The sequence below is a fragment of the Chaetodon trifascialis genome, chromosome 2, assembly GCF_039877785.1.
Source record: "Chaetodon trifascialis isolate fChaTrf1 chromosome 2, fChaTrf1.hap1, whole genome shotgun sequence".
Classification (NCBI taxonomy): Eukaryota; Metazoa; Chordata; class Actinopteri; order Chaetodontiformes; family Chaetodontidae; genus Chaetodon; species Chaetodon trifascialis.
In genome coordinates this window covers 12,505,918-12,524,808 of record NC_092057.1, presented here as the reverse complement: position 1 = coordinate 12,524,808, position 18,891 = coordinate 12,505,918, and the positions used below count along the sequence as shown (strand labels likewise).

Here is an 18,891-nt window from a genome sequence, read left to right as displayed (position 1 = left end):
TGTATTCCGCAGCCCAGCTCTCTGTTAATGAATACATGAGCATTTGAAGTGAAGATGAATCATGCAGACCCATAGCTTACGATGTTCTTCTGTTCCATGGAAGACTTACAAATGATATTATGTAGACACAGAAGTTAAAGATCCTATTAACCAAGATAAAAGAGAAAGCTCAACACTCGAGCACTAATCTCTAAGCTAACACATTTGAAGAAGGTATCAGCTACAACGGACAGCATTCAAACTTTGCAGTCGTCTCGGCCTACAATTCCTTTTGCTTTTGTTACTTTATAATGTATGTGCCACAGGACTATAGCCGGAGAAACTCTGGGGCCATAGGGAGTTGAATTAATGCCTAGACTCTCTCAAAAAGCGTGAATTTTAGCCCTTTTTATTTAAAAAAATAATGCACAGGTAATTCAAAAACAGTCACACCAGGCTACATGTTGGGTTATCAGGTTACACCTCCAGTGAGCTGGTATAATGAACAAAAAACTGTTAGCATCAAGCTATTGAAAACTGTCATGAGGTTCAGTGACTTGTCTTTCATCCCTATTCCTACAGACATATTACATTGCTGCCTCTAATCCACATTGTCCATTGCCGGCTGTTGGCAGTGGATCTGCTGTGTAATGGTATGGGCAGCCAACTCATGGATATCATTAGCCCCAATTACTGCTCTGCTCGACTGAAGAATGGCTAAAGAATATAGTACCATTTTAAAGGACCAGGTGCACTGCAAAAACTTTCCCCACATGATGTTATTGCTTCTGTGCACAGTGTTAAACAAATCAAATTGTGTTTTCATTAACACTGCAATGTAGTCAGGAGCTTTCCATGGTCTCCCCAGTCACTACTCCTAAACAATGAACTTTAATGGGAGTTAATGGGAAACACAGCGTAATCACTGATGAAAACATATCAAACATGCAACCACACACAGATGAAAATGATGTTCTTGTTCTGCGGTGCATTTAAGATGATCTGCAGACTAATGATCTACTCTGTGTAAAGTATTGCAGATCCTTCACTGCCTTTCTTCTCGTTGACTGGCTGCCCATGACTTTAGGAAAGCAACACTGTGAACTGTAGCAAGAGATAAGCAGGTGACAGCACACAATAAAGTATTCAGATGAATCACGCTGGGTCGAAGAAGGCCATGAAGAGACCTTATCTATTGTTTCGTGCATGAAGACACACAAAGTGTTTTTCAGCCAGTTGCTAGGTTTATTTCAATAGTGACAATTGATTATTAACATTGAATGAGGCAGTACGAAAGGTAACATACAGACTTTGATAAGTGATTTAACCAGCTGCATTTATTTGTGGTAATTTACTGTAAAAAGACACCTGACAGCCAATCAGAAACAAGTACTTCCTCATTACCAGGTGTATCACAAAGCCAAGACAAGCTTTATGAAAGACTGTCGTGGGTTTTGGCATAATAAAATGTCAGTGATAATCACATGTATGGAGCAGGCTATTGTAACATAATGATTAAGAACCTGCATGGACAGAGATTTCAGCATCGCTAGCCACTTTTGAATCAGCCTGGACACATAAGTGTACTGTTGATTTATTTGCTGAACTACAATCACAAAGATTCATAATATGGTCTGTCAGGTAGACCTCGAAAGAATAGGGAGCTTGCCTTTATTTGTGTGAATGCGTTTGATGGATTGTGCTTGTTTGCTCGTGTGTCTGTCGCGGGTGGTGGATCTACGCCTTTATGTGGCCAGCCAGCATGTGACTGTGCCTCAGTGTGTGAGGAGGAGAGAGTTTGTGTGTGCTTTCATGTGTAAATGTAATGATGAGCTATTGATTCAGCAAACTTAGATTGAAAGAAACACACCGTTGCACTTCATAATGAGCTCTCCTTGAGCTGTGTAAGGTGATGTGGAACGGATGAGTTGATGGTAAACAGATGTATCAAAGTTGGTTGTCACAGCAGATTCTAAAAATAATGTTATTAAATTATGAATTACCTTTCAGACCGAAATACTTTAAAAAGCATAATGACTGAAAAGGTTAACTTGGTTTTATATCAGCGCTACTATTCCTGGATCCATCATGAGCAGCGACATACATCATTAAAGTTTTTGTTCCAGTCTAGAAGCCCTTAAGTAATGCAGCCTAGACAGGACATAACTTTGCTCTTAGCACCTTTTCAGAGTGAAAACCTCTGATATATTTCACAAATGAATCATATCACCCCATTGTGCAAGTTCAGCTGCAGTCAGACTGATACTCCTACAGCAAACTCTGACTGAAGTGTGTAATGAGCAATTGTGTCTGCATGCCTCCTTGTTGGCTCAAACAGACGCGTGTCATTATGTCCAGCAAAGGTGTGACCGACGTACAAGCAGCAGAAATAATTCCACCCGTTAATGAATTATTGACAGGCAGCCAGTGATTGCTGCGCTTCTGCTGCCCATCCTGTAGGCTGACTGAGTTCAATGAATTGCTTGTTTCATAGCTTTCTGTTAATTACTTGCAAAGTCAGATTTTCTCTTTCAGAGGAGGTGATCCTGGTCGGTTTGGTGATAATGATACTTTCATTATAGCTCAGTATAAGTAACAAGCATAGTTTCAAACCATTTTATTTTCTCTCGTTATTTTTGTGGAAAAAAGCCAAAAGTGCATGTACTGATTGTCTCCAAGTGCTTAACAGATATTTCTCAACCCCGAGGCTTGCATCTTCTTGAGTGTGCTATGTGATTTCTGTTTAGCTTAAAGCTTTTAGCGAGCATGCCAGTTTCTCATTATTTTGTGCTTTCTTTGAGGCACAGTGCTTGTCTGAGACAGGTCCTTTTTTTTCGTTATGGAGCTCAGACAATGATACTGCGACAACATGTATCAACACATAGTGTTTGCACTAAACATAACTAACGCTCAATCTACCACCTGCCATGACACTGAAATCTGTTCTAACATGCTTACATGCCAATGTAGGCTCACTGAAATATATTTAACAGTTACTTTCGAAATCCACATGAACCACTCCTCTCACCGGCATAGATTAGATCCGCCAAAGCACCGCACTTATTCACTTGTTGCTCATGTTATTTTCTTATTCCAAGCAGTGGTGAACAACATCAGGAGCAAAAGCCAGGAATTAGGTTTTCATTAAAACAAAGTTAATTACTTAATCAGAGCACACAAGGCCAAAGTGCCTCCTAAACTACTATATGACCAGCTTCTGACAGGCAGTGTAGCATTTCAGAGTTCATGTGAGGAGCAGTGCTTACTCCACGTAAAACGCACTGGGGCTACATTATATTACACTTCCTGCAATCTTCATGGAGAACAATGCGGGCAAAACAGCATCACCGATCTGTTGTAACTGAATATTCTCTGGTCTTGCTCTGCTAAAAACACAGAAACACAGAATACGTCAGCAGCTACCGAACCTCTTTGTAACTGATACCAACAACATCATCTTCACTTCACCTGTCTCTCCTCTGCTGCGCTTTGTGTGAGTGTCTGTGTTGAACACTAGGGCAGAGGATATTAATGATTGTGTGAGATTTTAGTAGAGGCTCTCATAATTCTAATGATTTACGAGGGGAAACGCTGCTCTGCATGTCATCTTCTTGACTGACTGTCTGCTGTAGGGGGAAATCAATGAGTGTGTAATTCAAAACAGAAACGCTTCTTAACTGTACTCAAATCTTTCTTAATGGAAAGTATCTTCATGCGTTTCTCCTACAAAACATACTTTTGCAAAATGCTGACTTTGCAAATACAATTAGATCAAGGGTTCATTTTGGAGGATTCAGTAACACATCATCCTATTGATTGTGTGCAGTGTAGCCTATCCAAAAGAGCTGAGGTCAAGAAAATTGTTGCCTGAGGCTCATTTCAGCTACTTTTTCCTTGTGTTGAGAAGGACAGCCTGACCCGACCGGCTGTGCTTTATAGCACCCCCACTTAAACTGCGGAACAAATGTTTTCAGGGGGTCCTAAGATGAGCCAATGTGCCCGTTTCTAGAGCTCTGATAGTATGAACCACCTCATTAATTGTTGTAGAAGCACATACTATGGATAAAGACATGGCTATTTGTCACTGAAGTTTAAAGCATTTTTCCAGAGTTTCACTGTTCATTGCAAAACCAGAACAAAATATACTCCATCATTTCAGAAAATGAGGAACGAAAGAAGCAGATTAGCAGAAATTAATCATTTTATTGGATTGCCATTGCTGTTTCCGTTTCGTTAGAATATTTATTTTTTGAGAGTGCTTTGTTTATTCAAGGCAGCTGCTGACATTATAAGAACACGCAACGTAACATAATTAACTTGTAGCATTTTTTGACTCTTTCTGACACAGTTCTGTACTGAGAGCATAAAGCACTGAAAACTGTAATTCCATATACTGATTTAATGTCATTTTCCAGCACTGTCACTGTTGGCAATATACACAAGCTGCGATTTATCATCCTCGTACTTCTGTTTTGCATTCTGTACATTACTCAACCGGCCTCAATGACCTCTCCTCTTTCCCAGGTGACTACCCTGGTGAACACCAGCAACAAAGGGCCATCCAGTAAGAAAAAGGGGCGCTCCAAGAAGGCCCATGTCCTGGCAGTATCTGTCGAGCAGGCTACCCAGAACTTTCTGGAAAAGGGCGAGCAGATTGCCAAAGACAGCCAGGACCTCAAGGAGGAGCTCATTGCTGCTGTGGAGGATGTTCGTAAGCAAGGTGAGCTCGTTCAGTGCAGACACAGTGCTTGTGCTTTGAATGCGGTTGTATTATAATATTGCTTTGAAATTGGTCGGTGCGTTGCATGCCAGTGTTAATATAACACCTCATGTTGAGGGGTCCATAAAGCCTCAGAAGAGCTTCCTGACTACTGTATTTACCATTTTAGACCACATATGGAACATGTCATTTGTACAGATTTCACAGATAATGTTAAGTCAGATCTCAGCTCAGCATCATTTCCGGCTGAAAAGATTTGCACTGCTGGCGCCATTTTTTACCTTCGTGCAAAGTTTTTCAAGCACCAACGGCTACGTAAGGTGAATAATTGATATAAAAATTGTTATGTTTGAAAAAAGCATTAAGTGCTCTGAATGTCAGAACAAGTCAGATCTCTCCACAACTTTAGACTGATGTGGAGTCAAGAGTGGCAAGGCAGATCCATTATATATAACAGATTAGTCCCCATTAGTCTTGGGCTTTACTTGGAGCATGCAACCTCATGAATGTAATGAGCCTAATTCTGGAGTTGTTTACCCTAAAGTCATGCATCGTTAAAGCTTCGACTGTCTGTGATGGTGGGGAGCCTTGCTGCATTTTAAGACATTGTAGATGCCCATTCTCATTAGCAACGATTTGGAAATTGCAGACGTCCGTTAACACTGAAGCTTCTGCAGGGATGCAACTGTTCACCTCAACAAATCACGCGGAATCTTTGTGGGACCTTTTGCTCAGCGGGGCAATGTCACAGTTTCCAAAGTTTCCTCCTCTGTGCTGAGTGCAAGTCAGTGAGCCATTATGTGAATCAAATGTTTGTCCCCAGAATGGAATTGGATTCCCCGTTCAGTAACTGCATCAGCAGAAAGAGCAAATGGAGCTCAGCATACAGTATGTTGTGTTGTAGCTGTATTCCTCATCTTGCACCGTCAGCTCCACTTGGCCACCGGTGCTGTTGAACACTGACTCGACTGCGCTGGCACACAGCTCTTTTGAGGCGTGAAATAGACTGTTGCCATACAGGTCATCACCGCAGCTGACATCCGAAAGGACAAGATCAATCTTCTCCACTTTACCCCCAAAGAAAGGCTATGTTAAGAAAAAGTTTGGGGAAGAACTTCTCCATCTTACTACTCCATTTTTAGGGCATGTTTTGAACCCCGTTTTTGCATCTGTGTCTGCATATGTTCACATTGTGCTCATGAATAATCGCGCTGCCCTTTCTGATTCTTTTGATGGCAAGGCTTTGCCCTCTGAAAAAGGCTATGCATCAAACTCGTCTTTCCTCGGAAAAAGCTTCAACTGAGAGAAGACCAACACTAAAACAGGAGATGAAAGTTAATTCCCTGCATCTGCTAACCTTTTACTGCCATTATGAAAATACGGGCACACTCAAAAGCTCTTCAGCACAGAAGTGGGCTGCACTCACTTCATTCTCTCTCTACACTCTACTTTTTACTAGGTTGGAAATAATTACATGTCAGGTTATCAGAGAAAACACTTTTACATGAATAACTTGAGTTATGAGTCCGGAAATATGCTATGTTTCCTTTATTTGCCAGCCACAAAAAGAATATCTCATTTTCACAAGACCTTTAGCAGCAGCGAGAGGTGTCCCCTGCCAAATGGCACCAGCTGAGTTAAGGTCGTTGTAAAAGACCCTTAAATCTGTCATCACCTCATCAGACCAATGTCATCATGACCTCATCATCCCAAACCCCTTTATCTTGTCATGATTAAATTATAGATGCTGATTTCAGACCACAGAGAGGTTCAGTAATCAGACTCTTTGTACTGTCACTCTTCACTAGATCATCACGAGGCCAGACAGACTTAAGGCATTAACAGCAACAGTCTGTGTGTGTTCATGAGCTTGTTTTGCCTTTATTCCAGCCTTGTGTATGTATGTCAGGTGCATTTTCCGTTTCAGGGTTGTTTATACACCTAACATCAACGTAGGACAAAGAGCTTTATTTATTCAGTGTTTTTTAATTCATGCTAAGAGAGCTGGCTCCGTGTTGACCTGCTGACACTTTGCTACTGACCCAGCAGGAACGTTCGCATCATTATTTCGAAAGTAGACTGTTTTCTCACCCGTGGTTCATTTTACATAAGCGTCAGAATTAAGTTTTTTAGTGGTAAATCAACACAGAAAAAAAAGCCATTGTTGCTTGTTGAAACAAAGAAAAGCATATGTTTTAAAGAAAGTAATCATTTGTATGCAGCCTGCTGGAGTTGAGGGAAGAGTTCTGCGGAGAGACGTGGTGGAATTGATCCTTTCTAGAATGTTACTTGACCTAAGGTGAAAATGGGTGAAGGGAGGTCATAACTAAACCACTTTGCAGCACATTATGTAAAGGAACAGCTTACCAGTCATTGTTATTCTGGAAGGCCTCTCGTTGTTCAGCAAACTGGGCCTTCATTGAAGCTAGATCCTGAACCGTCTATCTTCTTTCAAACAACACAGTTTCATGAGCTCTGATGAAGAAAGTTAGTCGTGGGCCTTAAATGGATTATATACAGTGCAGGCACAGTTTCAGGAACAATCAGTCATCTCAATGTATTTATGCCCCAACATTAGCTTCCTTTATCTTCCACTGGGGTTAAACAATGTTAGGGCTTGATTGAATGTAATTTTTATTGCATTCGATGCCTCCAGTGAGGTTTTCGAATGAAGCTTTGGATGTCAGTCGTCATATTTTATTACATGATCACACGCACAAAAAAGAAATCCTCAAACAAAATCCTCATTTGGAAAAGTGCTTCATTTAAATGATTTAGTCTCTTTCAGCCTTTCTTTTTGAATACATCGGTAAATTTCGTTGTTGTTCAGGAGTTCATGTAAATTAGATCATGTCAGATACAGTCCTACGCAGCGACCGCTAGACTCTACAAATAGTATAAAACTAATAGTGAAGCCTAATTTTTAAATGCAACAGTGCAGAAATGCCGGGTTTAAACGAAAGAACACACAAAAAGGAGAAAAAATACACACACTCACTCACAGATAATAACATCCTGTCCACACAAAGCCACTCTTTTCCACTCAGAGTTTTCTCCCTTCCTTCTGGCAGGAGAGACGATGCGTATTGCCTCGTCAGAGTTCGCCGATGACCCGTGTTCCTCCGTGAAGCGTGGCACCATGGTGAGGGCCGCCCGCGCCCTGCTCTCCGCTGTCACCCGTCTGCTCATCCTCGCTGACATGGCTGACGTCATGAGGCTGCTGTCCCACCTCAAAATTGTAAGTGTCATCATGACCTTGTGTTAAAACAAATGTCTGCCAAAAGAACAAAGTGCTTTTTGAACAGTGGCTCAACAACGCGTTCGCTGGTTGATGTGACCTTGTGACGACATAGAGTTATGAAGCCATGCCACCTTATTGCTTACACTTTAGATATAAATCAAACATGTCCTGAAATGACTCCCCAAAGCTTTTTACAAGTGATAGAATCAAGGGTATGGTAAGACTTGCATGCACAGATACCACTTAAAGATGTGGTCAGATGTCACAAAGAACTTGCTGGAGCTGTATAGTCCACAAAAGAAATATCTGCTTTTATCACGATCTCTGCACACATTAGCATATAGATGAGGCATGGAGGAGTTTCCTGGGAGCACACATCTGATTTTACTGTATTAATATCATACCATGGTGCCCTGATGTGATTAAACACACATACCCATCCCACTCACGCACTGTAGAGTCATTTGAACAACACGGCTTTCTGAGTCCTTTACTTTGAAAGTGGTGCAGGGCTTTGAAAGAGAGGTTAATACAGGGTGCTGGAAAGAATGATATGCAATTGGGATAATCTGAAACAAACTCAGGCCTGCATGTACCTTCATTCACGCACACTTTGTCCCTCTCTTGCAAACACACACACGCACGCACACACATTCAGAGTCCTTTTTTCCAGCCTCATTCTTGAGGCCCACAGAGGGGCTTAACTCTAGCCAGTATAAGCCGTGCCATCAAAGGCCACTTAAAAGTTATCTGTCTCTCTTCTCTCTTTTCCATTACATCTTGTGCGTTGCTTTCATTAGGGATAGAATGGAGTTTAGAATCAGAATGTACCCGCAGAAGGGATGAAGACCGCTGAAATGAGACTCATTAAAACTGCACAATTAAATGGTTATTGTCTTTTTAAACCTGGTCGAAATTACACGAGTGGGAAAAAAAATCATTTTCACCCAATACAGGTGTGGTATTATTGTTTTACTTTAAAGTGCTTTCTAACATTTATGGCTTAAAGTTTATTACTGAAATAAACTACATTAATGAAACTATAAATAAATGATATAAATCAGTGTATGCTAGTTTTCATGTGCATCCACAGAGGGTTTTGTGAAATCCGGCATTTCTTTGTGTGGCACAGGTGGAGGAGGCCCTGGAGGGAGTGAAGAATGCAACCAATGAGCAGGACCTGGCCAACCGCTTCAAGGAGTTTGGGAAGGAGATGGTGAAGCTGAACTATGTGGCAGCCCGGAGACAGCAGGTAACAGGAAGCCCCCCGTCTCCTCCTCCGTCGTTCTCGGGAAAAGTAAACCACTCCTGACTTGTGTGTCGCATGCAGCACAGGGAGTTCCCATGAAAGAGAAAGCTCCTGAGAGTGTCTACACTCTGCCTTTCTCTGTCTTTGTGATTTCTAAACGTCATTCGGAGTGGTGTTAGAGTTCAAGCCATTGTTTCAGAGACAAGTGGTTCCAACTCAAACCAAGTTTGAAGTAATGTTCTTGGGAAGAGGTTCTATTGAAAACAAATGTAGCCAAAGCCTGACGTGTGCAGAGAGTGCTTGTGTCATGTCAGATAAGGACAAAGTTGTCGGCCCACTCCATGATGAATGCAGTTTTATCTGTTTTGCAAAATGTGCAATGTCTCTTTAAGGCCACCTTTCATAGAAACACAGAGACATGCTGTCATTATGATGTGATTAAACAAGATGCAGCTCTTTCCTGAAGGGGAAATTAAGTCATTTTAGCAGGAAATGAACCTCTTTTCAGTCCATTATTGTCCTGATAGTTGTGGCTGTAAACAGCACTGACAATTCCAACACATTATCAAGACATTATGGGTATTTTTTTATATACTATATTGATAATTTGTAGTATTGGTTACAGCTGATAGGCAATAAAAAATACACTCAGTAATATTTTAGCAAAGCATAAATGATGCAGATTATTACTGTATATGATAAGTTTTAACAGAAATGTACAGGAAGTAATGTGTGCTAGAATGTCCTGTTTTTACTGAAAATCAGCAAAATATCCACATCAGTGCTTTTTTTGGAGGATGATAACACATGAAAGTGCTTTTCTGACATGGCCCCCAGTGTGACAAAAAGCTTTTAGGCGCTTTTTTTCCGACAAGTTTCATGTTGGCAAGCATCCACCCTGCTGAAATGTCCCAGAGCAAAACACCGAGCTGAATTCAGTTCAGCTTTCAGGGTTGCTGATCTGCTGACACTGCCCTAACTTTGTGTAGTTGGAACAATACCAATTCATCAGATGTGACATGAACTTCTGTTTTTACAGGAAATGTCTTGAACTAGGATCAGTTTGTGATTTATTGTAAATTGATGATGCCACCAAAATCCCTTGTGTTTTTTTAGCTCTTGAAACCAATTCTGAAATATACCCTGCCTTTTTAGTTAAGGACTGATCATAAGTGGGTATTGGGGCTTACTTGAGTACCTTTGTCACCTTCTCAGGAACTGAAAGACCCTCAGTGTCGAGATGAGATGGCAGCTGCACGTGGGGCCCTCAAGAAAAATGCCACCATGCTGTACACGGCCTCACAGGCCTTCCTGCGCCACCCGGATGTGGCGGCCACACGTGCCAACCGCGACTACGTGTTCAAGCAGGTTCAGGAGGCCATAGGAGGCATCTCCAGTGCTGCTCAGGCCACATCACCCACTGATGAGAAGCATGGCCACGCCGGCATTGGGGAGCTGGCTGCTGCCCTCAATGAGTTCGATGTAAGTCAGAAAGCATTTTGATCTTCTTTCAGATACTACACATCAGACACATATTATGCAGACTTTGAGAGCATATCGATGACCTTTTCAAAGCTCAGAGATGATTTTTCATTATTTTTATTATATAGTCACTAACAGTGAGAACAGTATAGCTTAGTTTACAGTAAGCACATCAATATGATCTAACATTTCCAGGTCTGATATCTGCAATGGCAAGCCCTGCTCTATGCCCCAGATAAGGAAAAGTGCATGACTTCTTATCAGCAGCGCTGTGTGAGGGCTGCCAGTGTTACTCTATCTACATAGGCTTTCATACTGACATGTTTAATATCTGAATATTCATTTTCAGTGTCACAGTAACATATTCAAGTATTACTTATTTTTCTGCATCTCCCTCTGTCACACACATGCTCAGTGATGTCAATGGGGTTTTTTATTCCCGTTTATATTCAATCAACCATTACTTCTGTATTCTTTGATGCTCACCCTGGCTTTGTTTAAATACGCAGGACACAGCAAGCTGAACTCATTTGTGCTCAAACAAGTTTTCTCCACAAATATGACTCTGTGCTACCATCTAGTGGTTGTACATTGATGGTGAACTTTCGGCTTGCTCAAAGCTGGAAGCTTGTTGTTGTTAAGGTGATCATGTCTCCTGCTCAGGACATTGAGGTGGTTCATGATCTTGACCCCCTCATTACAAACATCCTCATTAAAATGTGCTGTGAATGCCAATAGAGTCTGGTTTGATGGAAACCCAGCGGTACGCAGGCTACTGAGGAGCCTGCTTAAGAACCGCTGTATCAGGGTAAAGGCAGAGCTATTTTTAATTTATGTATCAAATTTTCTATGGCATATTTTCCCTTCAGCTGCTGTTATAACTGATGACACCCAAATTGTATTTGCATATAGATTTTTTTTCAGTTAGCAGACATGCTCAGAGCATCTTTATAATAATGCTGCACTTTTTTCTTTACTTGTTTGTGATGTTTCCATGACAGCAGCATTTTGTCAGCATGCAGAGCAATTAACAGTCTACTTAGTCGGGGTAATCTTTTACATCACACACATACACCATAGATTGTTTCAGAAATAGAACAAATACTGCAGCATTTTGAGGACATTTTCCCACTCTGGCTAAAAAATAATCCTAACAACAAGCAGCTAACTTGTAGTTAGTTAATGTAAAGTACTGCTTTATATGAAGAATTGTCAACTGTGATTTGTTAAGCAATAATAATGATAAGAATACTTTATTTATATAGAACCTTTCATGCAAGCTTTGCGGCTCAAAGTGCTTTTATACAAAGAAACCATGTGCACCAAGTGCTTCACATAAAAAAGACACAGAATAAACTTAAAAGCAAGGATAGAAAATTAATGTAGTGCATCAATCACTTAAGCCCTGAATTTGAATTTGGCTGTAACTTTATGAATATTAAGCCTTTTTACATCCCCAAAGGCACAATTCAATATTAATTATTGCAAAGCATAAGTACTGCACCTTAGTGTTATTTGGTATTATGCAGTACCCCTACTAGTATAGCCTTGACAGCAGAAGCAGTCTTACCTTTTGTTGTGATTTTTATGTATTATACCAGTTGGCCATTTCTACTGTTATTGTGTTGAAAATTACTTTCTTATTGCTTCCTGTGCTAGTTATGTGCTTGTATTTTATCCTTGTCCCACTAAATCATATGGCTTGCTACACACTGCAACTGCCTCTTTTCCTCAGGGGGATCAATAGTTTTATGCTTCTCTAAACCATCTAATCTGGTTCTGTCTGCAGAATCTGATTGGCTATTTGTTACAAACCCAGCTCTTATTGTTAAAGACTGACCAATGTCGCACTGTTTTGAGCACGGCAGTACTTTTTCCAGTTCTGTGACAGCAATAGACCTTGATATCTTCGCTTGTACTTGATGCCAGTGTTAATGAGCTGTCATAGAATGTTCTTCGCCACCTCTGTAATGATGAGTCTCAAGACGTTTAAACTAAGGTGTTTTTCGTTGTATTTTCACAGGAACAAGCCTATTGCAGGAGCTCAACACTCTCACTACATAGGAGTGCAGTGTTACACACATTTTTATATTCAACACAATTTTTTGGAGATCACAAGTAGATTTAATGAATCAACCTTGACTGTCTAACGTGACTGTCATGGCAAAAAATAGACAAATTGAACAGAATAAAACAATGTGCAGGTGAATCATTTCTAAATGATGCAAGATCAGCCACAGTGAATGCTCTCAATGCATCTGTGAGTGCAGATGGCATTTTTCTTTCTTTCCTTGTTTAGCATACACTTACAAACTGCAAGGCTCTTCTTTTTAATGGTATCACTGGAATGCAGTCAAGATAAATTACAGTATGTGACTGACCCCTTGTGGTAATGTTTGGAAATTGCAAGTGGCTTCTTTGACTCCATGCTGCTGCTGTGCGTAGAAATGTCAGACCAGCAGGGTGAAACCGAGACGCTGAACATTCAATCAATTACTAAAAGCTATCTTGCGCTAAAGGCTTATTCACTTTGAGAAGACCTAAATTTCCGTTTCCTCTGAGCTTGCCATCATGTTATTCTGCGCCAGGCCGTGGCCTATAGTAATCACATCAACTCTGTTTTTATGTAAAACACTCGGGCTTTTCAAGAAAAGCAAAAGACCTGCATAATGTGATTGTATTTGGCAGACAGGCAGACAGGCAGCTGTTAAATGAGACAAATTGCCCTTTGCTTAGCCCTCTGTGCTTGCCTGGAGCTGGTGCATGTTTAATTCCGAACTTAACACAGACACACAGGCTATGGTCAGATCCTCGCAGAATAGTAATGACTTGATACTGAGCAGTGAGGCGTGGCACTTGCAGGATTGTGTGTGTGTGCGAGACTGTGCATGGGCACATGGACTTTTGTGTGTGGTTGTGTTTGGTGGTAAAACACATACACACAATAGTGCATATCATTTGGGGTGTACATATATGTTATTGTGATACAGGGCAGCTGTACACTGCTTTCCAGATAATCTCAAACTCTCTCTTTTTTTTTTTTCTTTTCATCCACACAAACTCACAATGCACGCTTGCTTTGTTTTCAGTAATGGAGTCTCTCTGGATACTGCAGAGTTGGATGATTGCGCTTATCTGTTTTGGGGTGCTGCTCCCTGTCCTAAGTCAGCTTTGATCTGTTACTCATTCTTTGACTCTTCTGTGATGGCTGGATGCATGGATGGCAGACCTGACTACAGCACAGACACACACTCAAATACACACACCCTATCAAGACAAAAAAAAGCTTTGAATGTTGGAGCTTTTTATTTTCATAAAACAGCTGTAGTGTGATGTGCTCATTTCATTAGAGGATACAAGTGAGTGGATATAGACTAGGTGTTCTCTCAGCCAAACAGATGTCATCATTTAACCCTGACTATTGGTTTTGAATCCCTCAGCTGTCACCATTGTTTCTTCTAGCCCTTCCACTCATATTACAGGATATTTTATCACAGGAAAATACAGGTGTTTATCTAAATAATAAAAATAATATATAAGTTGCACATATACTCAGCAATGACGAAAACAGATAACAGTGTAAACAGACTGAAGAAAAGAACACAGAGTACCTTTCATCTCCTCTCTCTCAATGCCAACAACCCAGCCAAACCAGTGAGAATATAGATTGCCTGCTACGTGCATTCTTTTTCATCTCTAATTAGGGAAAAACATCCTGGGGACTTTATGTTTGTCAAGGATGATTGTAGCTCACACTCCACTAGAAATGAAAATGGCTGGGAACGTTGAGCGCATTGCCTCCACCGCTCCCCAACATCTACGGTTTGTGATACAAAAGGTTAGACAAGATTTTTAAATGCAGAGCGCAGATGCAGGTCTATAGCTGGAGTGAAAGGGCAGCTTATGAATAAGACAAGAAAGAGGGGATGACCTCATCTCTGTATTTTTTTTTTAACTGACACCCAGAATTACTTTGGAATGAGTCAACTTAGGACACTGAGATACAAGATCTATTAAGAGAGAAAAGGGAGGTCGGCATCAGTTCAAATTTACTCAGTTTCACTGTCGTTTGGCATATAACAAAGAGGCAACCCCCTGACTCCACCTTTTACCTTCAAGAGAGCGCCTCATCAAATATATTGGAAGGGATTCTTTTCCAAATGCTATGAGCATTTTAGGAAAGTTAACATTTCAGTTTGTCTTAGAATTTTAATGGTCACTTATACTGGACCATAATATCAACAATTAGTTTCCTGTGGAAATGTTAATAGTTTGAGTGTGATAGAAATGTGACTCAGAATGAGGCAAACCCATTCCACTGAATACTGATTTGCTTGTTTAAGTCTGAAGCAAATATGATTGGCCACTGTACCTATAGGAAGCATTAACTATGACAAAGATACTGACAGGTTTTAAAACCTGTGTTCATTCAAATAACCAAAGTGGCACTTTGACAAAAGATCTTCAAGCAGTACATATTACAAAGAATACGGGTGTGTGTATTCCTTACCATAGAACTCTGGGAAACCATGGAATGAAGAGCTTCCCATGTTCCATTATGTATAGTTAACTATGTCCTATTGTTTTTTTTTTTTAAAAAGAAAGAAAAATACTTTTGAAGGGCAACATTGGGATAATTGAAGAAGTCTCAAACATATGTTCTGTGACTTGATCAGTAGTACAGCTGTAACTGTATGAGACGATATGTAAGATTGTATTTGCCATTTGCCAGTCCACTTAGTTGACTAGTGAAATAGAGACAGTTCTCTCTCTCTCTATACGCAAATTTACCTCTTTTTGTGATAAATGTGAATTCTAACTGTAATGGCCAGTGCTAGCTAGAGTGTCACCCAAATCAATTATCTTTTCACCTTTGCACCACCCTGGACTGATTCAGTTATTGCACAACAGTTGGCATTGAGGGTTTTAACACAACTCTCTTGGAATAGGTTTTAGTATTGTGGACACAGCCAAGTTTTTGGTAAAGGCGGCACAGAATTTGAGGATGGCCACCTTTAAATTCGCTATGCAGGAAGAGCCCTGTCATGTTGGAATGAAAGTCTTTATTTGGGGATCTGAGCTCGGTGGGAGGACAGATGGAGTCAAGGCCCTACGGGTATGTGGGTAAAGACACACTGTAGCACACACAGGCGTAGATTTTTAGGTCACAGCACACACACACACACACGGTGTAGCAATTCTATTAGATTTAAGGAACAAGAAAATACGCAAGACCAATAGAGTTATGAACTCATTGTAGCAAATACTGAGGTGTATAAATATGTTTTTTTTTATCATACAGAGGATGTATCTGCCTCTTGTAACCTGATTTTACCACAGAAAGGTCTGTTTCTGAGGAGGACTGATCAGTATCTGTAAGCATTTACCTGCAGGCAGGAGACAGACAGACTGCAGCTTTCTCTCTCAGCAAGTAATTGCTGTGCACATTTTAATATGCAAAAAAGTCATCTTTGTCTCCCTGTCATATTCCCGCTTTGAGCCTCCTTATCTTTGTACAGTCAAAAGAGAGGCGCACCTGATACAAATTCTAACTCTATTGGTCTTTCCCATTCTCTCACACTTGAAGTGTCATAAAGGAATGAGGCTTCTGAACAGCAGCAAAGTAAGTACTTCTCTTAGGCACCTTTTTTAGTTTGAAGAAATACAAGATGCACTCCAGCTCAGGTAATGTAATCAAGCTAGGAAAACCCTGCCAGTTCAAGTATAGAGTTATAGAAGGTCTTCCTTTTATTCCTCTGCTGCTGCTGCTCCTTCGATTAGACGAGACAAGAGTAGAGGATGGGGATGGTGTCTTTTAACATAATTGTGATTGCATCAAAATGATTGCCTCGTCCTCAGTGCTCCTTCCTCAAATTAAATTTGCCTCCCTCTGAAAAGGGATATACTATTGCACTGTTTGAATTTGGAATATTTTTTCGTATTATTATGTCAGGTTTGGCCCAGTGCTCTGTCCTTTGTGCGTCACATCTGCTTTGGCTGGATCAATGCAAACAGGTGGTCAAAGGTGCAGCTGCTCAAATACATTAGCTTCTCACTCAAAGCATACAGTATGTTCACACTACGGCCAGCAGATGGCAGTGTTTAATTACATTCATCACTCCATCCTTTCCCTCTCTTCATTCCCCACCCTCCCTCTGTCTTTTCCATTTTTATCCTTTTTTCCTGCAAGTCCTTAGAAACAGAGATTTTCTGTCTGCCTCGTTCCCGTTCGGAACAGGAGTCCGCTTTACCTTGTATAGTTTCATGACAATCGGATGGAAGTTATCTTCTCATGCTGAGATGTTTTGATGTATGTAGATTGTATTGAGTTTGTTAAAGAATTCGGTATTAGAGTTCATCAGCTACAGCCTTACTAATTTGACCCCTCAGCCCACATCCTGCTGGATGCTTCCCTCTCCTCCACATGCCCGCAAAGAGAGGATGACACAGTTAGGAGATCTGTGCCGTATCCTTCCCTTTCCCACTCCTGTTGTGTCATCTCAGCTCCTGTAAACCTGCAGCTAGCATAAAAACACAGTGAGGGTGCTCAGTTGATGTCTATGTCCTGCATACACACACAGCACAGCACAGGCACACACAAAAACACATTTCGTTCGCACAGCGCAGACATGCATACTCTGGCAGAGCGTCGCTTTGAGCCTGCGGCAGAGATCCAAGTCGCACTGGATCATTTTACCATGTTTTTTATTTCCATCTGTTTGTCCTCTACATCTTTCTTCCTTTTTAGGGGGGGTTATTTACACAGATTCTTTCTCCCTCTCCTTCACCTCTCTGTCTCCCCCCACTTTTTTGCTCTTTTGTTCTCATTGTCTGTTGTGTCTTGAACCAACAGAGGTGTTTGATATGCTAGTGTGCTTACATGCACACTCTGATTTGGTAGCAGCGTTTTATTTTCATGCAAAATTCTCCTCTATATATTGCAGGGCCTGTAGTCAAACTGCACAAGCATATGCCGTTCCTCACTCTGCATACATTATAGGCTAACTATAACCGGATTTACTTGCTAGCTCAGGGAAAGTGTGCATGACAGCCAGTCCTTTGAATCTCACTGTGGCAAGCATTGCTTCCAAGTGTAAGTCACTGTCCGAATGCTGCATGTGTCTGTCTGTGCAGTGGCTGACTGTGTTTGTGTTCATGGGATGGCACACTCCTTGAATTACAGCTAATAACAGAATTGCAACAAACGTCATAGATGTCAGACCAGTGAGGAGAAGCTGGTGTTCCTCTTCTTGTCTGTGTGTCATTCTTCTGCTGTGCAATAATATGGAAACAGATTTCTGCTTTGCTTTTTTCAGAGTTTGCTTTCATTCTTCCCTTGCCAATAAAATGACGTTCCCTCTCCTGGAGCATGACCATCACACCCGATAGATGGTATCGTCATTGTTAGTGTAGTGCCTGCCCAGTGACCATCTTTTCACGTGATCCCCTTTTGGATGAGATGCTGGTGAGCCAACCACAGAGAAACAGTGGCTGGAGAGCAACTGAGCTCTAATGCATGTAGATGTATTCCTAACTGAGGGATAGCTTTCTTGGTAATTGCTATATCAGTCTGTGCACTCCTATCCTTGCTGTCTCATTTCAAGCTCTCACTTATTTCTCTCCCGCATTCCTCTTCCTCTCTTGCACGTGCACATGCTCAGACACGCAAGCAGAGGCTCTCAGAGGCTCTCTCCCTCCGCATTGTCTCTCCTTCTTCCCGATTTCTTTACTCTCCTTGACTCGCATTGATTCGGCGCTTGAATGTGTGGGTGTTCAACACATTCTTTGGTAGCCTGTGAGAAACTGGAAGGGAGGAAAGAGTATATCCTGAGTACACAGCTGCTGAGTACTTGCTGCGGAAGGTCAGGCATAAACATGCGCAGATGCACAATCATGTACAGATGCGAACGGACCCCAAGCATTAATAACAGCATCGAGCACAACTCCAAGTGTCAGCGTTATTGACAAGAACCCCGTTGTGTTCAATAAAACTCCACTCCCACTGTCATTTTCACCTTGGCTGAACCACGTGTTAGCTGAGAGGTACGCCTCTAAATTACGACATCCTCTGCCTGCCGATTAAAACTGCTGCCTCATTTTCCATGGACAGATGCACCTGTCAAGAGAAATATGAATAGGGGAACTAAGCTGAAGTAATGGGACATGACCAGGGAAATAGAGAAGTATTGGTTTGTTTGTTGCAATACAGTAATTAGCCAC

The 18,891-nt window shown here is 41.2% G+C and overlaps 1 protein-coding gene across 2 annotated transcripts in view; it reads left to right on the top strand.

The window, feature by feature from the left end:
* The window catches only part of ctnna2 (catenin (cadherin-associated protein), alpha 2), a 315,779-nt gene that overhangs the window by 52,697 nt on the left and 244,191 nt on the right, over window positions 1-18,891 (top strand). For both annotated transcript variants that reach the window (XM_070971232.1, XM_070971240.1), the window contains 4 exons: window positions 4,504-4,699; window positions 7,771-7,937; window positions 9,073-9,192; window positions 10,405-10,671. In XM_070971232.1, the coding sequence (XP_070827333.1) occupies window positions 4,504-4,699; window positions 7,771-7,937; window positions 9,073-9,192; window positions 10,405-10,671 (750 nt within the window). The remainder of the gene's footprint in view (window positions 1-4,503; window positions 4,700-7,770; window positions 7,938-9,072; window positions 9,193-10,404; window positions 10,672-18,891) is intronic.